The following is a 20,107-nucleotide window of genomic DNA, read 5'->3' on the forward strand; positions in this document are numbered from 1 at the left end:
TTGTTTGGGGCGATAAACGAAAGAGGCGAGTTTACATTCGTTCACAGATTCGTTTTTCATAATGTTTTTCATAAAGTATCGAGGAAAATATTTATAAAAATCTGACGAGCCTGGAGCGCAGTACTCTGGTCAATGAGACGGTAATCTTAAAGCCTAATTAAGTTAAAATCAGCAATGAATTTAGGGTTTGCTGAGGTTCGATCTTCTCGACAGATTCACAATGATCAAATGTGCCAGAGAAATACAAAAAGTTGAATAAATTCATGAATTCGTTTTTCTAAATTAATGACTCTGAAGAAAATTTTATTAGCGTCATTACAGTGTACACATATAGAATTAAATATCACATTGTCCCATCTGCCAAATCTACAGATGATCCACGTTCTATCGGTAATTCGTCGTTAATTCGTCTCGGAAATTTTTTATAACGCTAAAGGGAACACAAAATCGCGGAAAAAAAAGAAAGAAACTTAATCCGCAAGGACGTGGAGTGCCATCGAGTAAATTTCGCATCGTAATTCCGAGTTCGTACAGTGTCTTCGTTCTTCTGTCTTTTGTTAATATTTTTTTTTTTTTTTTTTTTTTTTTTTTCAATTTTCCTCTCTCAACGTTTTCTTCTCGTTACAATGATTTATCAACGATCGATTAAACTATGAACTATCAAAAGAGAGAGTGTGCCACCGAGAGGCCCACGTTATTTCGCGTTTTATCTCTCGGGCTCGACTCCCTCGACGAAATTGTGAAGCTGCGGCAAATTTTCTGTCGAACGTTCGGTGGCGTTCTGAACTCCGTTTCCGCTCGCATTGGCTTGATTATCCTGGACCTTGTACAGTATATCGTGACAGAGAGGACAACGGTCTTGTATATAAAGCCATTTTCGGAGACACACACCGTGGAAGTAGTGATTGCATCTTGTTACTTTGGCGCTTCGCATTTCTTGATAACAAATCGCGCAAACGTCGTCAAGCACGCGAAGTTGTTCGACTTTTGCTTCGGGAAGCGAATTTATTTTGTTGACTGCTGTACGCCGTTTCATGAAGACACTCCAACCTGCGGTTGCCTCGCACCATATGTTGAAATAGGCGTGTATGCACATCATTATCGCTCGTATCGCTCCGCCGGACTCGAAGACCAATATCCAGAAACCATTGAAAAATAGAACTATGCCGAAAGAAAATTCTACGGTGTTGCCGAAGGAACGTATCATGTAGACGCAATCGTCGAGCTGCTCCCAAAAGACGCTTCTGTACGCGTCGAAAAGAAAGAGCGAGTAAATTGCCAGGGAAACGAAGACCTTGACGATGACCTCGACGCTGAAGACTGATACGGCTAGTAGCCAAGTACTGATTGTGAAATGGGACCACAGGAAGACCAGAAGAGACACCGGAAATATGATGAGAACCGCACATACTACGAGAGCTCGCACGTGACGATGGAGAGCCGGATGGTGCGACGCACTCAGCGACATTAATAACGGGTTCACTATGTTGTGAACAAAGTGGAGAAGAGCCGTGAATAGAAGACAAAAATTTCGGTATAAACGAACCAAACGCTTCTCACGGTCGAGACTCGTCAGCCCGGTTTGCAATGCCAGAATGTAAAACAACACCGCCGAAACGGTTCCAATGGTTTTTTCATCACCGTCCTCAGTCATCAATACCCACAACGAAAAATAACCGATGTAATGACAAATGTACGATATTATACTCGTCATTCCCAACAACGCTGTTAAAGTCTCGCATCCGTTTACCAGCAACGTTCTTATCACCATGTAGTACGTAAACGTTTCTTCTCCGTAATGAGTATCCAGTATTTGTACAACCTGTTCGGCAACTCGAAGAATCCAAAACGCTCGTAACACACTCGGCACGTTCAATCTGCTCCACTCAGTCTCTGCCAGAGCCGACATACCGTAATTCGTTACGAAATTTCTCGCGTGTCTGTAACCCCCGTGAAGTGTCATCATCACGGTTACACTGTTGTACCAAATTACAAATTTGCTCACTGCTAGTGGCAACAGCGTCGCGAATACCGGAGCATGATGAAGTATCGTCGTCTAAAACATAAATCACATTTCAATTATTTTGCCACCGATGAATAGCAAATGAATTTACTTCAATCATTTTAATTGAAAATATTTAAACTTTGACTCTACGTGAGTTTCTTTGAAGATGCAAATTACTTTGAACAGCAATGAAATGTGAAATGGATTCTTACCGGAAGTGGAAAAATTCCAAGTATTGAAGGTGCCAAGAAACTCAATATGAGTAACTTTTGTATAACGGCGTATCGCGGTGCCAAATGAATATAAGTAAATATACTCGCTAAAATGCATTGTAATATGTAATTCTGGACGATGAGTAAACCAGGACCGTAATTAATCAATGGATTTAAATTCAGACTCAGTATATCGTCGAGAATACTTGGCGGACTGCCTTCCGCACTCAAAAAGAGTGTTATGGCTTTGATCGTGCTAACATTCGACCAGTATGACACGAATATTACGCCTATCGATATCAGGTACAAATAGATTACTACCAGATGCCTTGTCGAGAGAACAAATATGCAGAGAGCGACTATGCATCCTGAAAGAGAAAAAAAATCAGAACCACTACATTATTTATGAATTTATTTTACATTATTAACAACAAACTTGGATAAAAACTTGATTGATCGAACAATTTTATTGTCATAATTGTATTGTTACATAATTTTTTTGATGTTTTACTTTGTGCATGGATAACAGATAGATATTGAACATACTACGATCAACAAACTGAAATTATATTGAAAAACGAGCCTTCGTAATAGAATTCTGAATTAGTCAAACTTACCAAAACAGCAAGCGATGAATTTCAAAGAAGTTATGACATAATTCTCATAAAAGTATCTATTGAGGTCGACGTGCTGTATCAAAAAAAGCTCTTGGCCTATGAGGGAAAAGCTGTCAACGCCGACATCCTGAATTATAGTTTCTTTGCCACTTTCTGTCGCATTGAGAGCTATACTTTCTTCAACAGTGCCAAGACCAACTCTGAGTAGTTCGTCAATGACAAAGAGTAGAGGAACTCTCATGAGAACGTCGCCATAACGCATCAATTTGTTTTGCACGTTTCCTTCCATCACTAGTGCAACTATTCTTTCAGCCTTTCCTCCAAGACATATAAATAATACGTCAAATTTTCTGGGCTACAATCCCTTATAACAGAACGCATACCATATGAACTGGGAAGCCTATAGATACACTCCTGTAAATAAAACATTTAAATTGTAAGGTCAAATCAATACTAACGACATAATTACAGGCTTTAAGTTGAGAATAGGGAGTAACTTTTTTTGGAAAATATTTTACTGTGAAAATATTGAATATAATGACAATTCGTTTTTTCGTGGTTGAAATATCATTTGGATAATTTGCGACGAAATTACGTCGTTAAATATGAAAAATTTACCTGTGTACAACGCGTAATACAAAAATAAATTATGCGCATATACAAGCGTTATGAACGAGTTCATGACACGTTATACGTTGACGCAATCGTAGAAACGAAAAACATTCACCATTTCACTCGGTTTATTACATCCAATGAAAATTGAAGAAATGAAAATTAATAGAAAAGTGGTATTCACGTAAAAAAGTATTTGGCGTCAGGACATCTTGTCAGGTCAGGTATATCTTGCCAGTCGTGTTTGACAACCGTGTACGCAATTTGTACAATTTCTGTGACAACACGCCAAAATATTAACATGGACGTTTCCACTCACCCACTCAAGAAACACTCACCTATCGTTTTTAATCGGAAGAGATTGTGCTGAACGAAAAAAAGTTGCAAAAAAAAATTGTCCGATCACATCCTGATTTAAAATTGCACTGGTTTGTAACCTAGAAAAAAATGCTTCATATTTCTCAGGAAGCTTTGGCCAAACTCCGTTTATACATACTGAGGGCAGCACTCGAGCTCAAACAGCTGTGTCACTCCCTCCTCCCGAGGGAGCAAAGCGAGCAAAGACTCGCATTGCCCGCCCGCGTTTAATATTAGAATATATCGGACGTGCCTATCATTCTAATATTTATCTCATAGATTTTTTTTATAAGAACACAAAATTTACTTTAGTTTTTATGTCACATTTTTAGTACAAGCGATCAAATTTATTTAGATTTTTGTTAACCCCCAACATATGTCCGGGAAGTCGTTGTTATTTGGTCTGAAAATGTAAAAAATATAGTAATACTATGCAATATGACAGTGTTAGTATTTATAGCGCAAACAGCGACTTCCTGAACGCGCGCCTTAATTTTTCATGGCATAAATAAAACTATACTTGTAATATATCACGCGTCTGCATACACGTGTGATCCACAGCTCTAGAAGAATTTTTTGTATAAACTTTTTCGTATTACAAGAGATTTCTATAAAACTGTTTTTTTTTTCTTCGAATCATTTATTGTTTAAGTTCCAAGATCACAGGAAAAAGTCTTTCTTTTCAAAATTGGACTCGACTTTTTCTTTATCTCTGACAAATTGATTAAGCCAAGGGATATTACCTTCCGAATAATGTCGAACATTTGCGCAGTAAAGAGAACGCAAAACAATTTTTTTTTCCATTTTCGAAAAATATGTTTTTCAGTTAACCTCACAAAAAAATTATAACAGCATGTCGACATTTCATCCTGAAGACAAATTATTGTCGAGCGATTTCAGAAGAATGAGTTTTTTAGTGGCAGAGAAATGAAGAGTCGTGGAGCTGTTGCCCTTGCGAACATTTGCATGGCGAAACGAAGAATTTTTCGTAATAACGCTGCCTGCAGTGAGCGTAATATAATCGTTAACTCTTGAAAATTTCATCGGCGTCGTTTAGCATTAGTAACTTTGTAACGTCGTCGCTTGCACATTACGTAATCTCACATTAGCAGTCAGAGTCTATTGTAAAACTAAAATATACGATCGTGTCCCCGAAAAATAGTGAACTGTCATTTTCAAAGTAAAATAAATAATATTTGTAATTTTAATTTTCCATAAATTCTCCAACAAACTTATACCCTCTAAAAAAACTTGGCAGCCAAATATATTTCATCAACAATATGTTAATTCAATTTGAAAAGAATATTTTTTTATTTCGATCGTTGAATCTAAGCATTTATAGAACAATAAAGGTGAGTTGAATGAACAAAAGAATCGATGTAAATTCCATTCGAATGCTTGTGTTTTGATCTCATTTAGTTCCGAAAAAACAGAACTAAACAAACTATTGATTAGAACAATATGATGTTGGATCCATTTTTTTTTTTTTTTTTTTTTTAATCACGACAATCGGAAAAGAAAAATAATTACCTCGTCGGTTCATCTTAACGACTCCCCGTCTTCTCAGTCAACTGTCAATACTACTGATCCCTTTATGACGAATTTAATGGTTAATGAAGCACTGATAAGAAACGGTCCCTACAAAAATCAATTTCGGAGACGAATGATGAGAGAATCTCGATTTCGTCATCGCACCAGTCCCAAAATTATTGCTGTTGTACGAAACGGTTATTGTCCGGTTTAGAATCCACCGAAGCAACGTGAATAAGAATTGCCCCGGCACTGACAGCCGTTGGATTACAGAGATACGAATAAATTCCTCAAAATAGGAGTGAAAGGTGTGCAACTTGAGGTTTAAACTTAGCATTATTTACAAAGAGCGAGAGATAAAGAAAGTCCTCGATAACGTGTGATTGTTATTTCTCGAATTTCCAACATCCGTATGTTCAGTCAAACCAAAATATTTACTTACCCGTTTTTTCGAGAAAGGAAAAAAGACGGACCGAGATCTGTCCGACATATTTTTGTTGGGCATTTTTGTTATGTTCGAAAAAAGCCGTTAGGCGTGTTAAGTCGCGATTGATCGAGGCCGGCCTCGCTGTTCACTTTAGGTTATACGTGTGCATATCCACGATGATAAACTTTTGTGTGTGCATTGTTTGTTTGGAAATTTACGAGCGAATAAATGGAGGCATAAAAACCAAGTACGAGTTTTTTTCAACAGCTTCGAGGGAAACCTTCATTCGTTTACACACCAATTTGCTTTTTTCGCGGAAATCAATTAACAGCGTTCGTGCGATTTTCGAAAAGCGATAAATAAATTTCGATCCGTTCCACTGCAAACATTTTTCCGGCCTCCAAGGACTAAAAGTGTCAGAAAAATATTCACGCTAAAATAGTTGGAATATCAACTGACAAAGCATAAAAATCGGTGCCGCGATATCCCGAAAAAACAAACATTTAATTACACAAATGACCTTAACCTCGAAGAATCAATTTAAACGTTTTTCCTCATAAATCAGACGATTCCGCAGTTTGGTGAGATGCGGAAGTAGTAAAGAGCATGACAAAAGAGTCGGACGAAGTTCAATAATCCGAACACTCTCCCAAAGCGTCAAAAGCTTTTGCACACGTTTGTGAAAGCAGGCGAAAGAAATTTTTTGTCCGTTCATCCACGAGTGTGTGAGTAAACCAATCGATAATTCGCTCACAGGATTTTCGTCGCTCTCCATACATAAAAAACAGTTCGTAGAGATTTCATAAACTTAGTAGGATAAATAAAGAGAACGAATGCACAAAAAATCAAATAAAAATAAACGAAAAAGCTCACGAAATATTTTGTATTCAGTTTATATTGTTTCTGCGATAAAAAATTACAGCTTACGCATTTTGTGGATATTCTTTTTGTTAAGAAACAATTGATTTTGCGTCGACTACCCCGTTCATATGGGTTTGTATCTTTGGAGTTTGAGGCTTCTCAAAAATTTCTCCTTTTTATCTCCTCACTCATTTGTTTCGTTTTTTTCTTTTCATAATGCGCTAGTGTGTTCGATCAATAGTTACAAGATTCATGGCTCTGGAATGACGCTGCAGAATCTCACTCGTACATTCAACTTACGTACGTTTCCGTTCGGATTTGTACATCTGCTGTAAGCAAATTGCTCAATCTCCGTCTTTTGTTCTCGCTGTTTAAACTTTCCTTAGCAACGACACTTGAAAATGTTTGAAAATGATAATTCCTTCTTCGATAGCTTGAAAATAATTGGGGACAAGGGAAACGAGATATCGTTGATCGTAATTCGTGATGACGTGTATTTTTATTATGAAAATAAAAATGAGCAAATGTAGGCCCTATAAGCTTGACAACAAATATCAATATCGTTTCAATGCAGGTTTTCACACTTTGGGTTGGTTCTGTATTCATCATATGTTTTCTTCTTGTGTTTGTTACGTTTTTATTTAGTTCATTTCATTTAATTGTTTATTTTTCTTTTCATTTCAATTTTATTTCGCTCTCACAATTATGGAAAATAGTCGATATTGTAACCTCGAAGATTGAACGTTTCGCGCATAGGAAAGCTGAAATTCAATGAATTTAAACAAAGGGAAGAAAGAAAGTAAGAGCACGTGATGAGCGGTTGGAGCTTACGAAAAATGAATAGTCGACGAATAGTCTATCGCACGGGAATGATCGCTCGGTGTGTTCCTCATTAATCGAAGTGTCATTGAATGTTAAAAGAGACTTCGGAACGAAACGTACGATTTCGCGAGATCCGGAAAATTCGATTTGCACTGCGGGACTCAAGAATTTCATTATAGTGTATTCATCAATCGTTTCTTTTGTAATAAAAAGTCGAGCTATCGTTTACGAGTCTAGTGAGCTTTACATCAATGATCCCGTGTGTATATATACGTGTTCAAAGTGAATTTTTTACTTCATATAATTGTTCTTTCTCGTGTCTGTTGCCCTAACGTCATGTGCATTCATGTACGAATGTATGCAGCCGCGGTAACTTTTTTGTGTTTTTTTTTTTCCAATTTTATAATTGTATTGTTGTTTAAATGTTTCCGTGCAAGCTTTGTATGTGATTAGGCGCACGCGCGCGCGCGCGTTTCTCCTCAACTTTACAGGAACTAATCCCATCGCGATTTTTCTTCTTTCACTTCCTTTTCTTCTCCTTCTTTCATTTACTTTCTTTTCATCGTTTACTTCAATTAATTTTTTATTACGCAGCTAAATAAGTAACGGAGCTTCGGGAGCTTTGTTGTATGAGCTCGTCGGTGCGGAGATTCGGCTTGATTGGAATATCATAGCTGCTAATAGTTCTTGATCAATTCACTGATCGCTGATATATATAAAAAAAAAATTATAATAAAGAGAAAAATAAAACAAAAAATCATAAAAATAAATCACGACGCCGCTACGAGCGTCGCGTTATATGGAAAATATAACACGGTTAGAATTGATGGATAACGAATACGCGCGCGCGCTTTCTCTCACTCTCTCTCTCTCGCACCCTCGTGGACGGTGCTGCTGCGTACTCCCATTCTTGGTCGGTCAAATGTCCCTCCCCCACCCCTTTCCTTTTTCATATCGTTCCTCTTTTTTCAACTCGGAAAAACAGCTGACTCTCGTCCGCGAAAGTCGTACTTCAGACACTCGTTTGCTCCACCGCTGTAATCGTTCGGCTCCAAGCGGCACGCTTACGTCAGTATGTAGCGTTGTATTATCTGTGATTCGAACACAAACTTTAGTAAGTATACATAATGGTCGTATCGAAAACGATCACAATTTTGCACTTTTTTTTCTCATTTTTCTAACATTGCAACCGTTTTTAATCACTTTTCGAAGTCGTAGTTTTTTTAAATCACACTTTTTTTCGCTCTCCGTTACCTGCCAACATCTATCGAAGCTTCGAAAATAATTTCGTGAACTGAATTCGAAAAACAAGAAATGTAGTCAACCAACATCGAGAAATAGTTAATCAAAATCAATTACATTCGATCAAATCACGAAATCGAAGCCAGCAACAAAAAATGAAGCCGATTTTTGTATTTATTCAAATACTTGTACTATAACACGTTTTATAAGAGCCAAGATTGTTTTGGTTTATCGAAACTTTAGAAAATGAGACAGTATTTTCATAAAAGTTGAAGATTTTCCTGGATTCTCACTATTGCAAGCTTAGACTTGATTCTGAGTATTGAAAAAATTTTACCTGCACGCAAATGTGCTAGAGCTTGTCCTGAAACAGGAAGAGATTGTTCGTTGCAGCAACGGCAACCACATTCTCCGACGGATGCCACGCGGTATGCAGTATTTTCTTATTGAAGTCGAGACAATCAACGCTGATCTCGTCCTTCTTACGTTTTCCACCGGTGCAAACTTTTCGCGGTTTGAGGAGCGTCTTAGCCTTGGCGATGTCACGCGCAGCCTCAAGGGTCAGATCTCGCTTTGTACCACGATCAAATACACGAAAGAAATTGTTGTACGAGCCAGTCATTATCGCTGAATCGTTACCACTCCAGCAGCACTCGAATTTATCAAAAATACAATCGTTCTCGTACAACGAGCACAACTTTGACCTCAGATACTCGTGGACCTGTGAATTTGAAAACTCGCTCAAATTTCATGCCACATTACTCAACGAAAGATAAAATCGCTACATTCCGTCACATGGGAATATTGTCGAATTCCAAAAATCCAAATTTCAATGTAAACAAGGAAATTAATGAAATTCATAAATTGCTCACTGGATAACATTCGATGGGCTTCGTCTCCATGTGTAAATCCCATACTTTGACACTGAGGTAATCTCTACTGATCATGTACCTCCCCGAATTGCTCAATTTAACATCGCTTATACTGGAAATAATTTCAGAAAAAAAGCTTCTATTTGTTGGATCCTCCGGTTCCTCGAATATTTTACTATGATGGTCGCACAGAGCTGCTGATCTCATGTCGCACAATCTTATCGTTCCCTTGCTACTGCTGTACACCAAAAGGTTACATTCGACCGGGTGAAACTCGGCGGCTGTTATCACTTCCGTAAGTTCCTCCATGTTAGTTGGCTTAATGTCTACTATGTCTGTATTCTTTGGATAGGAAAATTTTTTTATTCTCATATGATAACTGAGGATCAAACTCGTACGCTGTTTGAAAACCGACTTGGTCATTGAATGAGCAGAAATAACGAGGAACATTGCACGAATATCCGATGAATTTTCAATTAAATCCACTGGAAATTTACTCAAAATTCATATTCAACAAGATCAATTGAAGCTGGGTAAGAATCAGGGTCCATGAATGCAAATCTTTCGAGCAGAGCAACACAATTGTGCATAGAAAAACAAAAGGATACTAAAACTTTGATCAGTGATCTCGAGGTGCCAGAGATTAATTCTAAGATCATCGGCACTGAGGTATGTTTCCTGGTCGCTATTGACACTTATACTGTTTATATGGTATGTGTGTGCATTGGCAAATATTCTCCTCGGTGATGCCTCGACCGTCAATTCCATTGGTTTGATGGTAGGTACCTTTAAAAATTGAAATTCACCGTCAACTTCTAGACAATAACGTTGGACATTGATTTGTTATGACAATGATTGTGGACACTGAAATATTCTTTCTTGGACTCATTCCAAATTATGAATCGATAATCTTTCTTAAGAAAAAGAAAAAGAGTTTTGAATGTATTTGTGATTCAGTAATTTCAGGGGTTCTTTTTAAAAACAAATATTTCAATAAGAATTTTCCTTGAAAATAAAAGTCAATGGGAAATATACGTTGGTGTGCAAAGAGAAATAAAAATTGAACTGTCGTCGAGTTCAGCTGCAAACATAATGTTGTCGAATCATGTGGATGGAATAACACAATGCTCACCCTTAAGGCAGTGATACAGGCTGGATCACGAATCGCACCATTTTCCTCCTTAGTATTATAGCCCTCAACTCTCTTGTCCCGTTCACTGACTTTCCATAACTTGATTGTTTTGTCGTTAGTCGAGAGTAAGAAGTGAGCCGGATTCTTTCGTTTCAACCACCTTATTTTGTTTATTCTCTCCTCTATCTCCAATGACTTGAGGTAATCGAACTCCGGCTCGTGACTCTGAAACGTACTGTACACATTGTACTCGCCTCTCCGTGGTATACTCTTTTTACTCTGTAATGAAAGATAAAAAATAACAAATTTCAATATCCAGGTAAAAATCAGTAGCAATATCTGTTTTTCCACTCTATTCTTCTTATCATTCGGAACTTACAATGGGATCTCGTTGGAAGATAACAACCCGTCCACCTTTGTCTCCGGTCGCGAGGAGATCCCCATCATGATTAAATTCAACGCATGAAATTATATCAGCTGAAACAGAGACGGATTCTCATTTATTTAGATGTGACACTACCGCGTTCTTCTATGCGTTCACGTAATCAAAAATATACCAGACATGTTGCCGGTAGACGTGATTTATTTCGTTACATCCTTTTTGTCATCTATTCTCTCGATACTATATCAACCGCAATATGAGTCAATGATAATAAAAACTTCTTTAGGATTCATTTTTTTTCCATATTGTTATTCATAACTATTCACACAAAAATGAAGATCGTGACAGTGAAAATGAAATAGGATAAAATTTTCAAGATTTAAAGATCAATGTCGACTGGCGGAAAAACATGTTTATGAAAAAGGATTCTATTTTTTTCTCTCGAGATTCGACGAACTCTATTTCAAACCAGAAATTAGATGTTTTGAAAGCTATTCAAATTCTATAGAAATTATTGGTCAAATTGGATGAGGAATTTAAAAAAATACTAGTAGTACTATGCAGCTACAGGAACTGCAGAAAAATATCTGTTAAAATAAATGTATTTCAGTAGAACAGATAAAATAGTAGATTGCACAATCTACTTGTAATTGCCTAATCTTATTAGGTAGACCAATGCATTGTGATATCTAACAAATTGTTCATTTCGACAGTGAGAGCAAAAGATCAGATAAGATATGAGAATGTAGCGTAAGTAAATGATTTTACGACACAAGCAAATATGAGATTTTCTCTCACCGTCTGTGACGTCATCTTCGAGGGTTCCCTTGACTTGAGAGAAACACCATTGTATGTCGCCATTGCCTGTAACAAAAAAAAGTCACATTAACATAGAACATTGACAATCAACAATAGAACATGTACTTTAGAGATGCAAATTCAAGATTACTACCGATTGTGAAATCGACAAGAGACAGCGACAGAGAGTTAAGAGATTTTCAAAGTCACAAACAGTAGATAAGTTATGGAACAATATAATTTTGGGACGACGACGTTGCTAAGAACATTATTGGTCTTTTCTTTTTCATAATTCACAACATTCAATGTCTCAAAATGGTGTACGTGCGCAACAACAATAGAACGCATGACAAATGCTTTTTACAAACGAACTTCAAAGAAAAAATAAATAGTGGTTGAAAAGAAGCAGGAAGTAGTTAAATTGCAAATGGGAAAAATGAGCACCCCCAAGAGTAAATTTCATAGCCATAAAAAAATTGCCCTAAATTGTTGTAGAAATAAGAAAGTCGATTTTTTAATAACTCAACAGAAAAATATGAAAATGAAATAATCGACTGATCGTAGTGGGTGGAAGTGAAATTTGAAAAATTGAAAACGAGAACGTGATCATTTTATTCTTATACAATGAACAAAAGATTTTTTTTCCAAAATACAGTTTGAGCACCGAAATCAAAAGATCTACTAAATAATTTCGAAACAAAAAATGTGCTTCCTGATCGTGGTGGCTAAGTGGGAGGAGGGAGACGAGAGAAGGGTTGAAAAATTCGAATGAAAAAAAAGAATGGCGAACGAGTTTACAGGAGCCATAGCGTGAATTTGAAATGCCGATAAAAAAATGGCAAAAGCAACAAACGTTTCGAAAAATAATCATATTAAGAATGATGCTGAGCAAGGCCTACTTGAAGTTTCGCCGCAATCCATCGTGTATGTGTATATATGTATTTTTTTCTAGGCCGCCGCCGCCGCCGCCGTCGACGGACACATCTGCACCCGCGTACGCGTGATGGCGGAGCGCGGAGGGTTGGGAGGTAAATTCGCTATGTGGTTGTATGATTTGTCGGTGTACAAAGAAGGACGAGAAAGGGAGAGCGAGAATGAGCAAAGAAAAAGTTGATGAAGGAAGAGCAGGTGGAGCAGGGCTCTGAGGATAAAGATAATGAGGATGATCAAAGGGAAAAAAGGGAGAGAGAAAGAGGATAACGAGAGCGTGAGAGAATAAAAATGAGTAGGGTGGGGATTGGGCTTGTACGAAGTCTTACTATATATCAAGGTAACGCGTACCCAAAAGTACTATATAGGAGGTGGTTTTGTAGGTAGGTAGGTAGTTGCGGACGTAACGACACGAAAATCCAGGTGGGGTGTGGGGAAACTTAGATGCGCCAGAGAGTATTCCGGCTCTCGAGTTCGAGCCACGAGCGAGCAAAATTCTCGAATCGCGAATATCTTGCAGTTTTTATTTTTATTTTTTATATATTCCAGTCTCTTATTGAACCGTCGGATAACACGATTAGGAGAGGGTGTCTCGCTTAATTCGCCGAAACGAGGATTTAAAACAAGTAATGTCTGAGTTTTTCTTGTTCGACGAGGCAAGACGACGAGTAAGGTGGTTGACGGAGTTTCTTTTTTTTTTTTTAGTACGGGTGCGCGCGCGTTACGTTAAAAATCGCAGCTTCGCCGCTCATTCTCGTCACTTCGTTACGAGAATACACATACACACACATATACAATTTCGAGCTAACTAATCGTGCTAATACACCGTAACGCGACGTTGTAACGGAAAGTCGTAAATCGCGAAACGAATATAAATATATACTGTACAACGATTGTAAGCAAAAACGGCGTTTCACGCGGCGCACTATTCACGAGATATACTGTTCGTCACACCGCGCGGTAAACTGCAACTTACCGGCCATTTCTCGGATAGACCAGCGCGAGAGAACCCTAGCATTTTGTGCGGCGAATTCACGAAAAATGTTCGCCAACTACCGCGACACCAAACATCTTCGCACCGAACTCTTGTCAGTTTAGATTCCCCGTGTAAATATATTGACTGTCGGCAAAAAAGAAAATCTGTTATCGTTCATACGTTTTTTCGATTAAGGTGATCTATCACTTGTGCGAGTGCGAGAGAGATAACTGCAAAATGGGGTTGCACGGTTTACTCGGACACCCTTGATTTTTTGAGAAAAATAAAAGTTATACCTTGTTCTCTGATAAAATGAGAATAGCGTGTAACTCATATTTTCTTTCAAATATCAAGCTACTCGGAATAAACCGTGCAACAGGATTTTTACCGACTGAACAAGTGACGGAGCACCTTAAACCGTCATCAGGACAACAATTTTATGAAAATATTAATAAATAAAGTACACTCAATGGGAAACATAAGTGTGAAATGTGAATTTTTTTATCCATGAGGTTTCCTTTAATCGATCGACAAAACTTATCGACGTGCGATATTTTCACTCTGAAAATATCAATTAAAATTTGTGGAACTATAATCTCTAGGATTTTTATTTTTAATGGAAATTAAGGAAATTCAGTTTTTTATCAATTCTAAATTTTTTTTAGAAAAACATCCTGCTTTTCAAATTAAATTTTCAAAACCAAAATATTTCATATTCTTGACCGCATTTACGAACAATTCTGGAAATGTTTTCGTATTCGTTTGCTCTTCCAAGGGAATGTTGAAATTCTTCGCGCTTTCGAACAGTGGCGACGTCTGTTGCAGGTAAACCGAGCCCTTTTTCGTTGTAGAAAATACCTAAACTGACCGAAGTGGCGCTGCAGTAAGCCACATGTTCGTTTCACCTAAAATTATATTTTTTCCACGTTTTTTCACGTTTGGGGAATTGAAAGAAATGAGAAAGAATCTTACACATAAAGAGGTTGTATTAAATAAGCACTTTTTTAGAACTCGTACGACAGAATACAATTTTCACCGAACTTTTCCGATGGAAACATATTCCGCGACTTTGTCTCAAACTCACGCTATCCTCGCGTTGTTAAACGTTGAATTACTGTATTTACAAGGAGTTTGTGACGGGAACTACGTGCTGGGTTAAACGGGATATACGCGTTCTACCTCTTGTTACGTCGAAAACCCTTCTTTTCCTTCTTCCTCCCTCGAGTTCTTAAATTACTATTTATTGGCTCCGGATCGATAATAAAGAGAAGGGGGCAGCCGGGGAGCATAATTACGACAAAATTGTCAATTTAACTCCTTGGATCTAATATTCAAAACCGTTCCTTTTTCGTGAAGTGTGTATTGTAATATTATTTGTTTGTCGATAAAAAAAAAGCTGTCATTTGTGTGTTTTAGTACGAAAATTGTTGAAAATTTTTACGAAAATATTTATTATATGAATCAACGCTCAATAAATCTTTCAATTTTCTCAACGTTTTGACTTGATATGCCTCGGGGTTTTGGCAAATAAATAATTATTGGATGTAGAAATTATTCAGCCTTTTTACTATGGGTTTCTCGTCGTTTGCAAGGACTCGTCGCTCCAAACCCGAAACATTTTTAATCGAAAAATCAATTAATTCGCAAGCGTTCCTCGAAGGGGGAATTTGAAAGTGACAATTTTTGCGACAGTTCTCGAACCTGGACACACCACTTTATCAATAAAATTCTCAACGAAAAACTTGTGTCGAAATCTTTCGAAAACTAACCTAAAATTCTGACCGTTTAACTCCCGAGATATAACGGTAGGAAGTAAAATTGAGAGTAAGCGAGTGCAGGGAAAAGTAAACTTAGTTTCAAATCCATTTTCCATTACTTCAAAAGTTTTGACATTCCTGTAAAATATAACGACATGAGCGGCGTCGTCAGCGAATCATATCCAAGTTTTTACGCGTAGGCCGAAGCACAAACTTTCCAGCATGACTGTAGAGAAAAATAAGTACGTTAAACGATGCTCCCCATTTCTGTTTCTGAACACGTTTGAGAGAGACTCATAATTGTGCACGAATATAGACCGCTACGTAGAAGAAATAGTCAGCGATTTTTTGCTGATTGTCCTCCTTGCCAGCACTTTTTGTGTCACACGGTGTTAAGAAAAAAAATACGAGTAGGTAGATAAAACACGATCGGACCGTGTAGTATATTCAACCTCGTAGTTCTTCAACCGGCGTATTGGATTTTCAGCGAGATCCAAGACAAAATGAAAGCCCTGATCAAAGCCCCTGTATGCTCGTCCTATAGACCTATTAAACTAGAAAACTGTATTACCCTCGTTTCTTCGAGGCATCCATTGTGTTCTGACACCCTCCTCAAAACGGTTTTTCCTTTTCTTATTGAAGGATTTTCTGTCGTCATTTATTTGAGGATAGGACGTTTTTAAGTATTTGGATAATTGTTAAAATTAGTCAACGAGATTATTTTATCATCGAAAGGATTTTGATAAATTTCTACGAATAATTTTTACTAAGAACGCAGAAAATCGATTCGACTCGGATTCGCAGAACTCTCGGTGCAAAAAAGTTTGTTCCTTTTCCTCGAAACGATGTAAATGCAAATTGGAAAATCTACAGTCCGATGGTCGAGCGAAAAAAGTGTTTGGCACGATTACTTTGCTCATCTCCTGCACACTTCGTACCGTTATCGTTGGGCCTTTAATCACTCGAAATTTCAAAAGTTTATTCCTAATAATTTATGATCACACGAATTTTTTTAAACTCATGAAATTCTCAATTTTCTCTTCCACTGTTCGCTTTATTGACGATTCAAATGTGAATTTCATCGCCATTAAGTTTGGCTACTTCGCGCGAACGAATACAGAATTCAATTAACCTCACTTTTCCACAATGAAACCTTCAACGAAGCAACCATTAAAAAGGTTATTAACAAATTAATCAAACGCATTTTAATAATTAACATTGAAAAGTCCAGACGATGATTTTCCGAATTTGACACGACAAGCGCATTCGCTTATCGCGCCATCTTTTAATGCTAAAGAGTGTAGTTGGCTAGAAACCAAGTGCTTCGCGTATAAAACAGAATACCAAGAAAAAAAAATTTGGCAAATGGCGAGGGCACATTGCTTGCTCACTCTCCTGTATATAGCTCATCATGAAGCTTCCGCTGTTAGAACACTAAAATTGATCAATATGTTGTCTTACGAAGAGGGCTTGCGAACGATTATACACCGCAGCAGACGAGGAGACATGTGTGATCTATTTTCCTCGTTGCTACACCCTTCACTCTGCGTGTTAGTGCTTTGATAGGTCGAAAGTGAAAAAATGCTGAACTAGAATAGTTTTTGCTAATAAAAATTCGATTATAATTTATAGGTAAAAATGTTGAGTCAAGAAACATGAGAGTATGAGAGAATTTCGTTATAACACTTGGGAAGGTGATTAAATGGAGAGTTTTCAATGTGAATTGTTCTTTATTGGTCGGGGGGACATGTTTCGTGAGTTCCGAAAAGAAATAAAAGGCTGAATAACGATCGAGGAAAGTTTCATGTTCGATATCGTATTGAAAGTGAAAACGATTTTTGGCAGTCTTTTTTTCAGGGATAAAACGCTTCGGAACTCGAGGGTGACGGGCGGCGGCGGCGGGGTCATTAATAACACGGTTAAGGTAAACACAATGTCGTTCGTACAAAAGCCGCGAATTACCTAAGAGTTCGGTCAGCTTGTCGCGCAATTCTTCGAGGGAAGAGAAGAGAGGTCCGCGCTCTCGGAGTTGGCGCAGAGAGAGAGCTTTGGGCGAGCGATATCCTGAGTTTGATATGTTCGACCAGGAATTCGACGCCGAAACGTTTTCGTCATCCATTATAACAAAACAATATGTATTTATCGATAAACATATCACACGAATTACGATGGCGATTAATAAATAAAACGCACGCACGAGATAAATTTTTATTCGTTTTCGTCACAAGACATCAATTATTTCGAAGCCGATGACGAAGAACAAATGAAGACTCGAAAAGCGGTGAAATAAGCGCGGGAGTTATTTTCACCGGTCGCGAAGGAAACGTTGCACGGAATCGAACGAAAAGGACATTCGTGACGATCCCAGAGGTGTTCACTTTGTATTATTCAATAACGAACACAATCGTACCCACCGCATTCCCATTTCACTCCTCGCTATATGAATATAATATTTAGTACTCGAAGCACGTGCGGGTTTTTCGAGTGAGCGAATAAAAAACCGACGACCCACGACTCGGGCGTCGAGGAGTTAAACAAGAAAACAACAATAAGAGTGAAACACAAAAAGTTTAGAGAGCCTAGCGGCCAAAGTGTGAAGTAATACTCGAGCGCGTAGCCCTCTCGACGCTAGTCGTTGACGCTCGCGTGCGTTCAAAATGGTTCTTAAAGCGTAAACACATCGCGGTATTGTTTTTCATAATTCTAAGCGGTTCGTCGTGTTTCCACTCAATAATCCACCATTGACACTGATTCGACACCGAACAGTAAAATAACACGAAAATTTAAAGCTCGTTATTCCGGCGTACCCGCCTTTCGTGGAATCGACTACCAACAACAATCGATCAATTTCGCCCGATCTTTTATTCGATTCGGTGCCGCCTACAACAGACACAGAATGAGCGGATAAACTCGTAAGAGATTGACACTCTATTGGGCACCACGTCGAATGAAATACTGGACCGAAGCAAGCTGTGCTCGGGTTAAGTGTCTGTAGCGCCTCGAGATTATCGTTCGCATATTCATATGTAGCTATGCCATACAGTAATTTACATGCTCGAGAACTCGACGATTCGAGAGCAAACACTGACTCCATCCAGTTGCTGACAGAAAGAAAGAGCCACTCGGATGACAGAGAAAAGAGAAGTGTGTGCCTCCTGATGAAGATCACATACACATATGGGCGATTCCGAGGCAATTAGGACAGCTCCGACAGCCATTTTTCTCGACTCGACATTAACCTCAAATATCTAACAACGGGTGGGCGGGAAAGAAGAAAGTTTCGAGAGCAAATTTTCGCGATTGATCATTAACCTCAAAAATCTACAACGCGCGGACGGAAAATGAGCGATTTTTTTAGTAAAAACTTTATTCGATTTTTTGATAACGTTTTTTTTTTCGTTTCACAGAGTTTTTATTATCACGCGCTCAGCTAATTTTTTTGTTTATGCGCAAGTGCATAATTAACTTTTTGGTTTTTAATTTTGTAACACAAACAAAATGAGCTTCGAGATAAAAATTTCTCGATCTAAGTGATTCTTTCTGCATGCGTAACGGTGAATTATGTTCGCGAAAAATTGTTCTATTTTCGAGGACCGAACGAATACATCAGCGACCTTATCGAGTTGCGTAACGTCATTTGAGAAAACGAATTCCCTCGCTCGTGTATTTTCAAACGGTATCTCCAAGGAATGCAAATTTCATGCCATTTTTTCGCTGCAAAAGTCTCGAGCTCGGATTGCAAACATCCAGAAAAACTTGTGTAAACGTTGGGGAAAACGGAAAAATAAATGGTCGGGAAAAAGGGTGTTTTTTTACTTAATCAATTTTTGCTGTTTTCCTTCCGTGAGAAAATGGAGAGAAGTTATTCACAGTTTTATCCTTTTCAAACCGACTCAATAAATTTTATAAGCGAAACCCTGCTTAACACGATTTTTAAAAAATAATAGAAATTCGATACCATCGATAAGAATTCCTCCCGAATAAATATCGCGTTCGTTCAACATGAAAAGGCCAATGTGAAGCGAAAACGAACACTGTCAGATGCTGCGGAGCCACGTACGGATACGTAGCCTGCGAAAACGGATTAGAAGTTGTTCGCTAATCGTCACAATCCGAGGTGTGCATTAACACAATCGATTTTTTCGTATCTCAGTCGCCGCGCTACTACGAGCGGCGCTCACAACATTTACGTCTTCGGTATTACATTCATGATCGATTCTTTTTTTTGCTCCCATTATCGTACCTTCGAGTTCTGCAGTATTTCAAGCGAACACGCAGGAATTTAAGTGATATTAGGATCTGATGCACAGCGTGAGTGGAATGGCATAGAAAGAGGAAAAAATGGGGTTGGCTTTTGCTCTGGGGACTAGCGAGAGGTCGTCTCTAGGACGTTTGTCTCCTCCCCAGCTATTCAGCCTTCAGCCTCGATTCGTTCGCTCGACAGATTTCCTCGAGCCTCGCTGTCGTAGTTGTCTTTTTTTTTGTTTTCTCTCTTTTTAAAAAATCACTTATTCGTATCTTCGACTCAAACGCCAATAAATTATCGAGCTTTTCTCAAATGGCTTGGAGCTTCCA

At 38.2% G+C, this 20,107-nt stretch overlaps 2 protein-coding genes across 13 annotated transcripts in view; both read right to left on the minus strand.

Annotated features, from left to right (window-relative positions):
* Positions 1 to 268: 268 nt before the first annotated feature.
* Positions 269 to 5,559, minus strand: Trc8 (TRC8 ring finger protein). Of its 7 annotated transcripts, XM_043412669.1 has the most exons (6): positions 5,334 to 5,559; positions 3,785 to 3,883; positions 3,631 to 3,721; positions 2,835 to 3,248; positions 2,218 to 2,585; positions 269 to 2,056 (listed from the first exon to the last, which is right to left on the minus strand). In XM_043412669.1, the coding sequence occupies exons 4-6, from the start codon at positions 3,121 to 3,123 to the stop codon at positions 707 to 709; spliced, it is 2,007 nt and encodes a 668-aa protein (XP_043268604.1). In that variant the 5' UTR covers positions 3,124 to 3,248; positions 3,631 to 3,721; positions 3,785 to 3,883; positions 5,334 to 5,559; the 3' UTR covers positions 269 to 706. The 7 variants fall into 7 exon arrangements, with proteins under 7 accessions (XP_043268604.1, XP_043268602.1, XP_043268603.1 ...); XM_043412667.1 differs by lacking the exon at positions 3,631 to 3,721; XM_043412668.1 differs by lacking the exon at positions 5,334 to 5,559 and having other exon boundaries at positions 3,785 to 3,939.
* Positions 5,560 to 6,637: 1,078 nt separating this feature from the next.
* The window catches only part of tws (protein phosphatase 2 regulatory subunit tws), a 37,146-nt gene continuing 23,676 nt past the window's right edge, over positions 6,638 to 20,107 (minus strand). For 2 of the 6 annotated variants that reach the window (XM_043412673.1, XM_043412674.1), the window contains exons 3-10: positions 17,495 to 17,596; positions 11,870 to 11,935; positions 11,069 to 11,166; positions 10,690 to 10,968; positions 10,166 to 10,343; positions 9,558 to 9,892; positions 9,023 to 9,406; positions 6,638 to 8,534 (exon numbers count right to left, since the gene is read on the minus strand). In XM_043412673.1, the coding sequence (XP_043268608.1) occupies positions 9,038 to 9,406; positions 9,558 to 9,892; positions 10,166 to 10,343; positions 10,690 to 10,968; positions 11,069 to 11,166; positions 11,870 to 11,935; positions 17,495 to 17,596 (1,427 nt within the window). In that variant the 3' untranslated portion in view covers positions 6,638 to 8,534; positions 9,023 to 9,037. The other 4 variants (XM_043412676.1, XM_043412675.1, XM_043412678.1 and 1 more) reach the window with 3 other exon arrangements.

This window comes from Venturia canescens, chromosome 2 (genome assembly GCF_019457755.1).
Source record: "Venturia canescens isolate UGA chromosome 2, ASM1945775v1, whole genome shotgun sequence".
NCBI lineage: Eukaryota > Metazoa > Arthropoda > Insecta > Hymenoptera > Ichneumonidae > Venturia > Venturia canescens.

Coding starts and splice junctions, on each gene's coding strand:
- Trc8 (XM_043412672.1), bottom strand. CDS start 3,123: ATGGAAGGAAACGTGCAAAACAAATTGATGCGTTATGGCGACGTTCTC. Junction 2,586..2,834: donor ATTCATCGCTTGCTGTTTTG/GTAAGTTTGACT, acceptor TTTCTCTTTCAG/GATGCATAGTCGCTCTCTGC. Junction 2,057..2,217: donor TTGGAATTTTTCCACTTCCG/GTAAGAATCCAT, acceptor TTTATGTTTTAG/ACGACGATACTTCATCATGC.